Raw genomic sequence first — 15,474 nt, 5'->3', positions numbered from 1 at the left:
CGATCTCCGGAGCAGATGGAAGACTTTGAAAATCTTCACAAGAGAGCTTAACCTCGTTATCCCAAAAAGCAGACCGTCTGGGCTCAGTATATTGCGCTGGAAAAGCCCTTGAAGATAAACGGTAGAAAAACCCAAGTTGGAGGCGGACCTGGGGGAGGTACTCCAATCTTGACAGAAGCCACCGGCAGGAACTCACTGGGTGGAGGGGGCAGAGTCGGCGCCAAATTCAAATCGGGACAGGTCTGCCTGGCTGGAAGGAGCGGACCTGCGAGGAAAACCCGGAAGTCAACAGGTCTGCCCGGCTCAAAGGGGGCGGGACCAGCGGGAACTTTAAACCTTCCCGATTCAATGCAAAAGGGGCTGGCCGAACACAGGAAAAAGCCAGGTAAACGGATATAAAAGGGGCTGTGTTTCGATTGAGGGGCTCTTGGCTTGACCTCTCCACCTTCGACTTGACCTCCTGCTCCAGCCGCAGCCCTGGACTGTAAGTACCCTGCAGCAGCGAGTGAAACTCCCGGGACTTTGATAGTGGTTGAGGCTTTGGGGCAGGGGGCTTGATTTGTGTTTTGTGCCATTGCTAAAATTGTGTAACAATAAGATTTTAAGTTGTGTCCGTTATAGTACTTCCTGAATAGACTTAGTTTGTGTTAGAGCTTAAGATTTTATTATAATTTCTTCTGTTTGATGATTTTGACCTGGGTTTTGCAATAAACCTTGATTTGCTGATAATTGGAGTCGTTTAAATTCTTCAATCTCTCACCAGCAATCTCTGACCAAGTCATTGTTAAGATATTCCTCACCTGAATTCCGGGGTCGAGAATCTGGGGTCATCTTGAACGATTCGAACCCGTTCACTCAGGACAGGCTGCTGGTTAGGTAATAAACAGCAGTGTCCTATTCTCTCTATTGGAAAAGCTACTCCAGCGAAGTAGGAACCGGGTGGGTGTTGCACCACCGGCAAGAGAGAGAATCACCTGGGCATTGGTGGGGGTCTGGATATCTGTGTGATATAAGCCTCAGGCTTCCGGTTAGGGATAAACGGCAGGCTTGATTCAGTGCTCTCTCCCGCGGAGGTATCCCAGTGCGGCATCCCCTGGCCTCTGAAGTTTCAGTGCCAGCTGGAGAGAGACACACACAGATACTCAAACCCCAGATATCGGCCCAGTAGTGGAGTAGCCCTCTACAACACTAAGGGCAATTTAGCATGGCCAATCCACTTACCCCTGCACATCTTTGGACTTAGCCATTGTGCTAACCATTATGCTACCTTGCTGCCCAACCAGGGGCAGCACGGAAGCACAGTGGTTAGCACAGTTGCTTTACAGCTCCAGGGTCCCAGGTTCGATTCCCGGCTTGGGTCACTGTCTGTGCGGAGTCTGCACGTTCTCCCCGTGTGTGCGTGGGTTTCCTCCGGGTGCTCCGGTTTCCTCCCACAGTCCAAAGATGTGCAGGTTAGGTGGATTGGCCATGATAAATTGCCCTTACATGTCCAAAAAATTGAGGTGGGGTGACTGGGTTACGGGGATAGGGTGGAGCTGTGGGCTTGGGAGTGGTGCTTTTTCCATGGGCCGGTACAGATTTGATGTACCAAATGGCCTCCTTCTGGACTGTAAATTCGATGATTCTATGGTTTTGAAAGACATAAATTAATCAAAGAGAGTCAGGACCGATCTGTTCCGGCGAAGTCTAGTTTGACTAAATTGATTATATGTTTGGGGCAGTAACATGGAGGGTTGATGAGGATAACGTGCATGATATAACCTACATGGGTTTTAGCAAGCGTTTTGACAAGGTCCAACAAGACGGATGGGTCAGGAAGTTGCTATCTGATGCGATCCAGCCAAAGTGCCAATCTGCATCCCAATTGGCTTAATGCCAGAAAGCAAAGGGTTCTGGTTCGTGTTAGTATTGAGATCGGAAGGTTGTTTCCAGTGGCATTCTGGAGGGATCCAGACTGGGTTCCTGGGTTCTTGTGGTATACTATTAGGATACTAGGTCCACAGGTCTAATGGCCCAGGACTTCCCTTTTAGGGGCAGCACGGTAGCATTGTGGATAGCACAATTGTTTCACAGCTCCAGGGTCCCAGGTTCGATTCTGGCTTGGGTCACTGTCTGTGCGGAGTCTGCACATCCTCCCCTTGTGTGCGTGGGTTTCCTCCGGGTGCTCCGGTTTCCTCCCACAGTCCAAAGATGTGCAGGTTAGGTGGATTGGCCATGATAAATTGCCCATCGTGTCCAAAATTTCCCTTAGTGTTGTGTGGGGTTACTGGGTTATGGGGATTGGGTAGAGGTGTTGACCTTGGGTAGGGAGCTCTTTCCAAGAGCCGGTGCAGACTCGATGGGCCGAATGGCCTCCTTCGGCACTGTTAATTCTGTGATACTGTTGTAAACCATTTATCTGCTCTGCGTTTCCTTTTTAATTTTGTCCCGTTTGCCTTTCATCTACAATCCCCTTGCTAGCTGCTGCAAAACAAAACTGCCCCCGGTCTAATGGCCCAGGACTTCCCTTTTAGGGTCTGTGGCAGAAGCCATGATGTCAGTTTGATAGACTGGGCATGCAGCCAATCGGTGAATCTTAAATGCTGGACTTTCTCCTGTTGTTGCTTACGATTGGTGGAGCCACTCAGAATCTTCTGGAAGAAAGGAGGGACATCTGGAGAGCTCCATTTTGTCCTCAGTTCGAAGAGGACTTTCAGCCAGGAAGCAGCTGGACAATTCTCTCTTTGTTCTCTCTATCCCTGTGATTTAACAGGCTGCTGATAAGATCTGTGAAGGCACTCCTCTTTAAAAGACAGACTGCAGTGAAAACTGTGATGAGAAACGTCTGGAGTGAAAGATTGTGACCGGTTTCTCCTCCACGTCTGTGATTCGTTAATCCTCTGTCTGAATAGCTGGGAAAAGCTCAATATGAGAACACTCTTTATAATACAGCATGCACAGAGATCATGCAAAAGGAAGACAGTTTAGAACGCTCAGGTTTAAAGTTCCAGTAATATCTCAGGGATCAGCGTGCTCCATTCAGTGGTCGGAGGTCAGAATTACATTGACCTAAATCCCTGAATGAATCTTCATCTGGTGGTTGATGGTCAGAATTTCATTGACCTGAATCTCCAGTTTGAAGCTCCATCTGATGGTCGGAGGTCAGAATGACACTGATCGGAATCACTTATATAAACCAATTGCCCAGAGAGTCGCATTCAGAGACGACCGGTGCCTCCTGAGACCAGAACCGCCGCAGCGGCGATTCATCTCAAACATTTTCTTCAATTCTTGTTGTTTTAATTCTTCCCCTCCCCTTACCGTGTGTCTGTCTTGTGTGTGTCCAGGTGGAGGGTGGGACGGGGCTTTGGGAATAGATGGAGTCAGGAAAACACAAATTATTGGGCAATTCACTTATGTTGGGACTGTAACTGACTACACACTCACCCAGGGTGTTGTAACAAAGAAATGGGATTGAAAGTTGTCGACATGATTAAATGTCTGTAGCAGAGACGGAAATTGTTCCTGTGGTTTGAGAGTGAGGAGAAAAGCTGTAAACTCCTGGAAGATATCAATGGACTGGTCAGGTGGGTGGATGTGTGAGCAAGTGAACTCCATGTGGAGAAGTGGGAGGAAATGGGTTTTGGGAGTGTCATCACCCCGACGAGGACTAAGGGCAGCCACTGTTGATACCCCCGTGGGACACAAAGAGTATGAGCTTCCCTGATAGGGAGCAGAGACCACCCAGCTGGCGGTTGCTATACCTAAATATATAGTCGACCCAAGCAGGGCCCGGAGCTGTTCATTGTTCCAAAAGGGGCTGAATTGGCCACTGCTGTGGCTAGATGTTGTACATAGTTCAATAAATCCCTGCTAGCTTCCTCAAACACTAAACTGGCGACGAGGACAAAGAGGCTCCGGTCTCGTTTGTGGAACCGCCAGCCGCCCCGGATGAATATTATTCAGGAACATGTGGACATAAAGTCCAAGATGCCTCTGTTCGGTAAGCTAGAAGCCTTTGATGCAAGTCTGCAAGACTGGAGCTAGTATGCTGAATGCAGGAGATACAGCTTCCAGGCTAATTTCCCCAGGTATTATGGTGGAAGATCGTCAGAAATTCATCCTCCTGAACGCGTGCGAGGCCCGTCTTTTGGAATTATAAAGAGTCCCATTAACCCGAATGCAGCAGGCTCTAAATAGTTTGGCGAACTGACCATATTGGTGGCTGAAACCCTCTCTTTTTTTGTTTTATAAATTTAGCGTGGCCAATTATTTTTTTTTCAATTCAGGAGCTATTGAGCCTGGGAGTTAAAGTGGCTGGTCATGAATTGTCTTTCAGGGGAAGATCCATGGTATTGGACAAGATTATCCCAACCAAGGCTGGATTCACTATTTTTATTTATTTCAGATCCATGTCTGGACCACTGCAGGAGCCTCGATCTTTCCTTTACTCTCAACCAATTCTCTGCAGTTACACTGATGAGTTTAATCAAGTTTCCCCCTGCATCTTACCTGTTGAATCTGTACCATCCAGGGACAAGTTTGTTGTCACAATGTAAACGAGAACACTTTCGACCAACACACTTTGTGCTCCTCCACCGCTGGTTCAGGACTTGGTGACTCACACACGGGTCGACAGGCTTGGACTGTCCGGCTGATGAGCACAAGATGTTTATTGTAAAGATAAAGTTTAGGAAATGTTCCACACTGACTCGTCTCCATTGGAACATTAAAAACCTCCCTTTCACCCACTGCTCTGCTATCAAATCCCTGAAATGAAAGCGGGAATCTCTGCTCCTTCCCGAGACCAGTACCCGGAACCCCCCACCCCCCACCCATCCCCCCTCCTCATCTCCCCTCCACCCCACCCATCCTCTCTCTCCCCACCCCACCCATCCCCCCTCTCTCTCCCCCCACCCATCATCCCCCCCACCCTTCCCCCCTCTTTCCCGCCACACCCATCACCCCCCAACCCCCCCCCACCCATGCCGACTCTCCCCCCCACCATCCCCCATCTCTCCCTCCCACCCATCCCCCCTCTCCCCCCACCCAAAGTGTTGTCACTCTATGAAATCCATCTCCCAGAAAGCACTGATTGGCTCTTTGAGTTGACTGCAGGCTGAGTTAGAGATTTTCAGAAACAAGGGATTCAAGACTTGTGAGGGGCTGACGGCAGATTGGAGATGAGGCAACCGGCAAATCTGCCAGGCTCAGATTGAATGCTGGGACAGGCTGGAAGGGCCGAATGGCTGACTCCAGTTTAGTCCCATGTGCAGATGTCCATCGCAGTCTCCTCACTCAGTTCACTCCACACTGAGGGGCTGAGGTTCAGCGTGACACACCCGGCAGCAATCGATGTGACTCACAAACACGGAAAACTGGGCCCATTTGCAAATTGAAGGTTCTGAGAGTTTAAAATCAGTGTCAGCTTGGAGAATAAAATCACTTCAGGAGGTTGAGCAGTGGGTGGTGATGAATGGGTTATTTTGACATTCAATGATGATCCCCAGTGTTGGGGCTGCCACCTGGACACTTTCTGCTATTGGGAAATGATTTGAATATTGGAAAGGCACGATAACTCTCCAAACGTCCTGAGCAAAGCAAACCTGGAGATGGGGCAGTGAGTGAGGAGGATACCCATTATTTAACAGCACATGGATAGGCTGGTGAAATGGACAAGAAAGTGGCCGATGATTTCACACAGAAAGGTCTGAAGCTTTTTTCTAGGAGAGTTGGGGAGAGTCAAGATAGACTTTATGGTGCAGTTCAAAAGAGTGTTCAGGGACAGAGGGTCTTGGAGGTCTGTGGGCAATGGTCTTTGAAGACAATCACTTATATTGAGTGGGACGTGATGAAACCATTAGTAGAGGTGTAATGTGTAAAATCAGCAAAGAACATGTTGAAGGATGTGAGGGTTCTTGGGCGAGATTCTCCGACCCCCCGCCGGGTCAGAGAATCGCCGGGGGCTGGCGTGAATCCCGCCCCCGCCGGTTTCCGAATTCTCCGGCACCGGATATTCGGCAGGGGCGGGAATCGCGCCGCGCCGGTTGGCGGGCCCCCCCGCGCGATTCTCCGGCCCGGATGGGCCGAAGTCCCGCTGCTAAAATGCCTGATTAAACCACCTCTCTTACCGGCGGGACAAGGCGGCGCGGGCGGGCTCCGGGGTCCTGGGGGGGGCAGGGCGATCTGGCCCCGGGGGGTGCCCCCACGGTGGCCTGGCCCGCGCTCGGTGCCCACCGATCCGCGGGCGGGCCTGTGCCGTGGGGGCACTCTTTTCCTTCCGCCTTCGCCACGGTCTCCACCATGGCGGAGGCGGAAGAGACTCCCTCCACTGCGCAGGCGCGGGGATGCCGTCAGTGGCCGCTAACGCTCCCACGCATGCGCCGCCCGGAGATGTCATTCCCGCGCCAGCTGGTGGGGCAGAAATTCGTCCGGCGCGGGCCTAGCCCCTTAAGGTTGGGGCTCGGCCCCCCAAATGCGGAGCATTCCGCACCTTTGGGGCGGCGCGATGCCCGACTGATTTGCGCCGTTTTGGGCGGCAGTCTGCGGACATCGCGCCGATACCGGACAATTTCGCCCAAGAGGGGGCAGAGGAGATTTAACCAGGATAGCTACAGGAATGATGCAGCTCAGTACAAGTTTAGAATGGAGAATCTGATGCCTACGGCGCTGAGGATCCGGGTTTGACCCCGGCCCCAGGTCACTGTCCGTGTGGGGTTGGTACATTCTCCCCGTGTCTGCGCGGATTCACCCCCATACCCCAAAGATGTGCAGGGTAGGTGGATTGGCCATTCTACATTGCCCCTTAATTGGAAAAGAATAATTGAATTGGGTCCTCATTTTGTAAATGGGGAATCTGAGCTTATTCTTTCGAGGGCAAAGGAACTTCGGTGAGAGTTGCTCGCCGTGTCGAAGATGGTGACTGGTTTCTGTCATGCAGACAAAGAGAAGCTCTTCCCATTGGTCAGAGAGTTGCTGACGGTACAAGGAGGAGGGGACACGGTTTGAATCTTTGTGCTCAGATGTGGAGGGGAAAGTGAGTGGGAACTTTTTAACACATCGACAGGTATTGATCTGGATCTCATTGTCAGTGAGTGAGGGGGAAACAGAGACAATTCGAAAAGGAAATGGAATGTGCACTCGATGGAATAACCGTCCAGGGAAATGGGAACAGAACGAGGAAATGAAATGAAAATCGCTGATTGTCACAAGTAGGCTTCAATGAAGTTAGTGTGAAAAGCCCCTAGTCGCCACATTCCGGCACCTGTTCGGGGAGGCTGGTACGGGAATGGGACTGATTGGATTTCTCTCCAAGGATTTGATAGTCACTCAGTTCATCCTGAGTATGGAGGGGTTTTCCTATGAGGAGAGGTTGATCAGTAAGTTTGTGAATGATATGAAAATTGGCGGGTGATAAATAGTGAGGAGGATAGCCTTCGATTGCCGGAGGATATAGACGGGCTGGTCATATGGGCTGACCAGTGGCAAATGGAATTCAATGCGGATAAGTGTGAGATGATGCACTTGGACAGGACAAACAAGGCAAAGGATTACATGGTAAACGGCTGGACCCTGGGAAGCCCCGAGGATCAGAGGGGCCTTGGTGTGCATGGACACCCGTCCCTGAAGGTAGCAGAGCAGGTGGATACAGTGGTTAAGAAGGCCAATGGCCTTTATTAGCCGAGGCAGCGAGTTTAAGAGCAGGGAGGTTATGCTGGAACTGTATAAAACTTCGGTTAGGCCACTGCTAGAGTATTGTGTGCAGTTCTGGAATCCACATTACAGGAAGGATGTGATAGCCACTGGACAGGGTGCAGAGGAGATTTACCAGGATGTTGCCTGGGCTGGAGAGGTTTAGTTATGAAGAGAGATTGGATAGACTGGGGTTGTTTTCCTTGGAGCAGAGGAGACTGAGGGGGACATGATTGAGATATATAAAATTCTGAGGCACACAGATAGAGTAGGCAGGAAGAAACCTTACCCCTTGGTGGAGGGATCAGTGACCAGGGGGCAGAGATTTCCGGTAAGGGGCAGGAGGGTTCGAGGGGGTTTGAGGAGAAATCGTTTTCCCCAGAGGGGGGTGGGAGTCTGGAACTCGCTGCCTGAAAGGGGGGTGGAGGCAGAGACCCTCAGAACATTAAGAAGTATTTAGATGAGCACTTGCAGTCCCAGGGCAAACTATGGGCCAAGTGCTGGGAAATGGGATTAGAATGGTTAGGGGTTGATTTCGACTGACGCAGGCACGATGGGCTGAAGGGCCATAAGACATAGGAGCAGAATTAGGCCACTCGGCCCATCGAGTCTGCTCCGCCATTCAATCATGGCTGTTGTTTTTCTCATCCCATTCTCCTGCCTTCTCCCCATAATCCCGACTCTGCCTGTTAACCAGTCCTTAGTCTGTGTCAGTATCTTGTCTCCTATCCCATTGCTTTACTTTGTTGACCAACCTCCTGTTGGTGAGTTGATCAAAAGCTTTCTGAAAATACAGGAACTCTACATTCCCCTTTATCAATTCTGTTCGTAACATCCTCAAAACCCCCAACATGTTCGTCCAACATCTTTCCCCACATTAACCCATGTCGACTGTGTCCAATCAGATCATCATTATCCAAGTGTCCAGTTCTCACATCCTTCCGAATTGATTTGAACGTTTCCCCTCCGACTGCAGCAAGGTGAGTGAGTTGGGAAAGGGTTACAAAGGAGCTGTCAGAGTGTCTGATTCAGTTCCCGTCGCTGGAAATTACACTTTGGGTTTCAGTCCCTTCCAGCAGCGAGGCTCTGATGTAACTTTGTCATTGCTGCTGCTGACCTGGGACATCCCAGAATTACCCGTTTACTCCATTTAAAAAGCCCAATGTACCTGTGCAGTAAGCGAGGTGACAGGCGGGAGACTTTTTCAAGTAATAAACAAAGTAATTCCTGCAGCGTTTGATCTTTATGTCCTGAGACCAGCGACAACTGTTACCACTCCAGTGAAAACAAACTTGCCTCTTCACCTCCCCATCACCCGGAGTGGGATGCCTACCTGAAACGAGGGATAGAAAGAGTGAAAACTGTATCCAGTGTGAATATGTTGGACAGTCAATGGAAATCTGAGATAATAGAGTCTGAAATTACCACGTAACCAGCCCGGGGCGCTTGTGGAGCAGTGATTGACTGGAACAACAGCCTCAGGAATGGTCGATCCACCAGGACTGAAAGAACAATCACACAGTCAGTCGCTGGACTGGGGAAATCACAATAAAATGAAGAAGGAATTACTCAGCTGGTCAGGCAGCCTGTGTGGAGAGAAACAGAATTAACCTTTCTGTTTGTGATGACCCTTCGTCAGGACAGAGGAGTTATCACAACTCCAAACAGTAACTCTGATTCTCTCCACAGAAGCTGACTGAGCTGCTGAGTATTTGCAGCATGTTGTGTTTCCATTTCACATTGTATTCAGGAGGACGTGTGTGAAATGTGCAGTGGGATAAACTCAGCAGGGGAGGGAATATTACCGTGTTTAGCACCCTGGAAAGTGGACATGTCCCCAGTGTTATGACACCCTGGGTGGGTGCACAGTCAGTTCCCCCACAGATCCCGGAGTGAATTACCCAATAATTCATGTGTTTCCTTGAGTTTGTTAACCCTTGACTGCGATAACGAGTTACGGGCACCAGGTTTATTGGTAAAATAGTAACTAACTGTTTATTATGACAAGAGAAAAGAAGAACATATAATGGAAACAACGTAACAACTGTCTGCTAGTCACCAATTCACAAAACCCCGTCCCACCCTCCACCCAGACACACACCAGACAGGTACACAGTAAGGGGGGTAGGAAAGGTTCAAAAATTAAGGAGCTGCGCGATTTGAGGTTCTTCACTGCTGGGGTTGTGACCTCTGTAGGCACCGGTCTTCTCTGAATGCACCCCTCTGGGAATTGATTTGCACAGGCGATTCAAGTCGGTGCAATTCCATCCTTTGACCACTAGATGGAGCCTTACACAGGAGATTTTGGTCAGTGTAATTCTATCCTTTGACCACCAGGTGGAATCTCTGTCTCCTTGAGATACGACTGGAGCTTTATACCTGAGAAATTACAGCAGACTTTATGTCCAGTCTGCCTTTGTCTGTTTGACCGATCTCGGTGCAGAGTTTCGACCTGCATCATGCAGAGAACCCTCAGGTTGCGTTTCCCCCAGCCATTCAGACAGAGAACTAAACTGTTACAGACCTGCTCAGTAACTGAAGTCACAGCCTTTAAAACCAGCAGCTCCTTCACAGGTCTGACTCCTGTCTGCAATCTTCTAAATAGGAGTGCCTTCCGCACGTCTGGCTGGGAGAGAGTGCCTTCAAGCTGCTGGCTGAATCTCTTCACAAAAGTCAGGACAAGATGGAGCTCTTCACATGGCCCGCATTTCTTCCGAAATGTTCCGAATGGCTCAACCAATCACAAGCGAAAACAGGCAAAGTCTCAGAATTTCAGACACACAGATTGGCTGCTTACAAGGTTATCAGACTGACATCATGGGCTCTGCCACACAGCATAAAGGGGGAGTCCTGGGCAACTTGATTAGACAAGGGGTGGTTTGGTACGCCTAAAGTCTGGAGCTTAAGCATAAATCCCAGTTTTGCAGCAGCTAAGAAGTGGACTGTAGATTAAAGGCAGTCAGCAGGACAGGAATTACAAAAGAAACACTGAACAGACAAAGGTTTTTGGCCGGATCCTTATACCAGACAGAGACAAAATGTCTCCCGGGCTGTTGAGGAAAACAAGGGAAGATGTAACCAGGACTCAAAGCATCTTCACCCATTGACTGTGGCTATAGGTGTGGAGCTGGAGATCTGCAGGACTAATAACAAAAACAGGATGAAGAGACAGTGTGACTAATTACGGACCACTCCGTCTAACGTCTGTGATGGGTACATTATGGGGAATAATTGTATAAAATTATATTAATCATGGTTTATATATTATGATCACAGAATTTACAGTGCTGAAGGACCCATTCGGCCCATCGAGTCCGCACCGGTCCTTGGAAAGAGCACCCTACCTAACCTCACAGCTCCACCCTATCCCCACACTTCCACCCTATCCCCGTAACCCCACCTTACCTTACTGTTTTTGAATCTGTCTATATATAAGTTTCTGGAACCTCTTCATTCACCTGAGGAAGGAGCAGTGCTCCGAAAGCTAGTGATTCGAAACAAACCTGTTGGACTTTAACCTGGTGTTGTAAGACTTCTTCCTGTGCTCACCCCAGTCCAACGCCGGTATCTCCACATCATTACTTTTTTTTGGACACTGTAAGGTTTTCGGGCAATTCGGCCCTTTTTGGTCTGTTCAAGAGTAAAATCCAGAGACTGGAACATAACCAAATTTCCCAGCAGGCTTGGCCTGCTGAGCTGGGTATGTGTATGGATACTTATAACCCCCCCCCCCCCCCCCCCCCCCCCCAGGATCTACAAGGAAGAAGGAGCCAGACAACTAGATAAGATTAAAACACAGACAAAGGGGCATGGTAATTCAAATACCCCATCAACATAGCGAGGTGAGAATAGCAGCGATCTCCGGAGCATAGAACATAGAACATAGAAAATACAGCACAGAACAGGCCCTTCGGCCCACGATGTTGTGCCGAACCTTTGTCCTAGATTAATCATAGATTATCATTGAATTTACAGTGCAGAAGGAGGCCATTCGGCCCTTTGAGTCTGCACCGGCTCTTGGAAAGAGCACCCTACCCAAACTCAACACCTTCACCCAACACCAAGGTCAATTTGGACATTAAGGGCAATTTATCATTGGCCAATTCACCTAACCTGCACATCTTTGGATTGTGGGAGGAAACCGGAGCACCCGGAGGAAACCCACGCAGACACGGGGAGGACGTGCAGACTCCGCACAGTCAGTGACCCAAGCCGGAATCGAACCTGGGACCCTGGAGCTGTGAAGCAATTGTGCTATCCACAATGCTACCGTGCTGCCCTTGAGAACAAATAAATCTACACTATATCATTTAACCGTAATCCATGTACCTATCCAATAGCTGCTTGAAGGTCCCTAATGTTTCCGACTCAACTACTTCCACAGGCAGTGCATTCCATGCCCCCACTACTCTCTGGGTAAAGAACCTACCTCTGATATCCCTCCTATATCTTCCACCTTTCACCTTAAATTTATGTCCCCTTGTAATGGTTTGAGCAGATGGAAGACTTTGAAAATCTTCACAAGAGAGCTTAACCTCGTTATCCCAAAAAGCAGACTGTCTGGGCTCAGTATATTGCGCTGGAAAAGCCCTTGAAGATAAACGGTAGAAAAACCCAAGTTGGAGGCGGACCTGGGGGAGGTACTCCAATCTTGACAGAAGCCACTGGCAGGAACTCACTGGGTGGAGGGGGCAGAGTCGGCGCCAAATTCAAATCAGGACAGGTCTGCCTGGCTGGAAGGAGCGAACCTGCGAGGAAAACCCGGAAGTCAACAGGTCTGTCCGGCTCAAAGGGGGCGGGACCAGCGGGAACTTTAAACTTGGACCGATACAATGCAAATGCGAGGAAAACCCGGAAGTCGACAGGTCTGACCGGCTCAAAGGGGGCGGGACCAACGGGAACTTTAAACCTTCCCGATTCAATGCAAAAGGGGCTGGCCGAACACAGGAAGAAGCCAGGTAAACGGATATAAGAGGGGCTGTGTTTCGATTGAGGGGCTCTTGGCTTGACCTCTCCACCTTCGACTTGACCTCCTGCTCCAGCCGTAGCCCTGGACTGTAAGTACCCTGCAGCAGCGAGCGAAACTCCCGGGACTTTGATAGTGGTTGAGGCTTTGGGGCAGGGGGCTTGATTTGTGTTTTGTACCATTGCTAAAATTGTGTAACAATAAGATTTTAAGTTGTGTCCGTTATAGTACTTCCTGAATAGACATAGTTTGTGTTAGAGCTTAAGATTTTATTATAATTTCTTCTGTTTGATGATTTTGACCTGGGTTTTGCAATAAACCTCGATTTGCTGATAATTGGAGTCGTTTAAATTCTTCAATCTCTCACCAGCAATCTCTGACCAAGTCATTGTTAAGATATTCCTCACCTTAATTCCGGGGTCGAGAATCTAGGGTCATCTTGAACGATTCGAACCCGTTCACTCAGGACAGGCTGCTGGTTAGGTAATAAACAGCAGTGTCCTATTCTCTCTCTTGGGAAAGCTACTCCAGCGAAGTAGGAACCGGGTGGGTGTTGCACCACCGGCAAGAGTGAGAATCACCTGGGCATTGGTGGGGGTCTGGAGATCTGTGCGATATAAGCCTCAGGCTTCCGGTTAGGGATAAACGGCAGGCTTGATTCAGTGCTCTCTCCCGTGGAGGTGTCCCAGTGCGGCATCCCCTGGTCTCTGAAGTTTCAGTGCCAGCTGGAGAGAGACACACACAGATACTCAAACCCCAGATATCGGCCCAGTAGTGGAGTAGCCCTCTACAACACTAAGGGCAATTTAGCATGGCCAATACACTTACCCCTGCACATCTTTGGACTTAGCCATTGTGCTAACCATTATGCTACCTTGATGCCCAACCAGGGGCAGCACGGTAGCACAGTGGTTAGCACAGTTGCTTTACAGCTCCAGGGTCCCAGGTTCGATTCCCGGCTTGGGTCACTGTCTGTGCGGAGTCTGCACGTTCTCCCCGTGTGTGCATGGGTTTCCTCCGGGTGCTCCGGTTTCCTCCCACAGTCCAAAGATGTGCAGGTTAGGTGGATTGGCCATGATAAATTGCCCATCGTGTCCAAAATTTCCCTTAATGTTGTGTGGGGTTACTGGGTTATGGGGATTGGGTGAAGGTGAACCTTGGGTAGGGAGCTCTTTCCAAGAGCCGGTGCAGACTCGATGGGCCGAATGGCCTCCTTCGGCACTGTTAATTCTATGATACTGTTGTAAACCATTTATCTGCTCTGCGTTTCCTTTTTAATTTTGTCCCGTTTGCCTTTCATCTACAATCCCCTTGCTAGCTGCTGCAAAAGAAAACTGCCCCCGGTCTAATGGCCCAGGACTTCCCTTTTAGGGTCTGTGGCAGAAGCCATGATGTCAGTTTGATAGACTGGGCATGCAGCCAATCGGTGAATCTGAAATGCTGGACTATCTCCTGTTGTTGCTTACGATTGGTGGAGCCACTCAGAATCTTCTGGAAGAAAGGAGGGACATCGGGAGAGCTCCATTTTGTCCTCAGTTCGAAGAGGACTTTCAGCCAGGAAGCAGCTGGACAATTCTCTCTTTGTTCTCTCTATCCCTGTGATTTAACAGGCTGCTGATCAGATCTGTGAAGGCACTCCTCTTTAAAAGACAGACTGCAGTGAAAACTGTGATGAGAAACGTCTGGAGTGAAAGATTGTGACCGGTTTCTCCTCCACGTCTGTGATTCGTTAATCCTCTGTCTGAATAGCTGGGTAAAGCTCAATATGAGAACACTCTTTATAATACAGCATGCACAGAGATCATGCAAAAGGAAGACAGTTTAGAACGCTCAGGTTTAAAGTTCCAGTAATATCTCAGGGATCAGCGTGCTCCATTCAGTGGTCGGAGGTCAGAATTACATTGACCTAAATCCCTGAATGAAGCTTCATCCGGTGGTTGATGGTCAGAATTTCATTGACCTGAATCTCCAGTTTGAATCTCCATCTGATGGTCGGAGGTCAGAATGACACTGATCGGAATCACTTATATAAACCAATTCCCCAGAGAGTCGCATTCAGAGACGACCGGTGCCTCCTGAGACCAGAACCGCCGCAGCGGAGATTCATCTCAAACATTTTCTTCAATTCTTGTTGTTTTAATTCTTCCCCACCCCTTACCGTGTGTCTGTCTTGTGTGTGTCCAGGTGGAGGGTGGGACGGGGCTTTGGGAATAGATGGAGTCAGGAAAACACAAATTATTAGGCAATTCACTTATGTTGGGACTGCAACTGACTACACACTCACCCAGGGTGTTGTAACAAAGAAATGGGATTGAAAGTTGTCGACATGATTAAATGTCTGTAGCAGAGACGGAAATTGTTCCTGTGGTTTGAGAGTGAGGAGAAAAGCTGTAAACTCCTGGAAGATATCAATGGACTGGTCAGGTGGGTGGATGTGTGAGCAAGTGAACTCCATGTGGAGAAGTGGGAGGAAATGGATTTTGGGAGTGTCATCACCCCGGCGAGGACTAAGGGCAGCCACTGTTGATACCCCCGTGGGACACAAAGAGTATGAGCTTCCCTGATAGGGAGCAGAGAACACCCAGCTGGCGGTTGCTATACCTATAGTTGACCAAGGCAGGGCCCGGAGCTGTTCATTGTCCCAAAAGGGGCTGAATTGGGAGAGGGTTACTGCTGTGGCTAGATGTTGTACATAGTTCAATAAATCCCTGCTAGCTTCCTCAAACACTATACTGGCGACGAGGACAAAGAGGCTCCGGTCTCGTTTGTGGAACCGCCAGCCGCCCCGGATGAATATTATTCAGGAACATGTGGACATAAAGTCCAAGATGCCTCTG

The 15,474-nt window shown here is 49.4% G+C and overlaps 1 protein-coding gene across 1 annotated transcript in view; it reads right to left on the bottom strand.

Annotated features, from left to right (window-relative positions):
• LOC140403373 (uncharacterized) overlaps positions 1-15,474 on the bottom strand; it is a 201,595-nt gene that overhangs the window by 101,032 nt on the left and 85,089 nt on the right. The window contains exons 13-15 of the mRNA XM_072491293.1: positions 9,097-9,173; positions 8,840-9,004; positions 4,492-4,633 (exon numbers count right to left, since the gene is read on the bottom strand). Of these exons, the coding sequence (XP_072347394.1) occupies positions 4,492-4,633; positions 8,840-9,004; positions 9,097-9,173 (384 nt within the window). The remainder of the gene's footprint in view (positions 1-4,491; positions 4,634-8,839; positions 9,005-9,096; positions 9,174-15,474) is intronic.

This window comes from Scyliorhinus torazame, chromosome 27 (assembly GCF_047496885.1).
Source record: "Scyliorhinus torazame isolate Kashiwa2021f chromosome 27, sScyTor2.1, whole genome shotgun sequence".
Classification (NCBI taxonomy): domain Eukaryota; kingdom Metazoa; phylum Chordata; class Chondrichthyes; order Carcharhiniformes; family Scyliorhinidae; genus Scyliorhinus; species Scyliorhinus torazame.
Note: the sequence above shows the minus strand (reverse complement) of the source record. Positions and strands in the feature narration are given on the sequence as shown.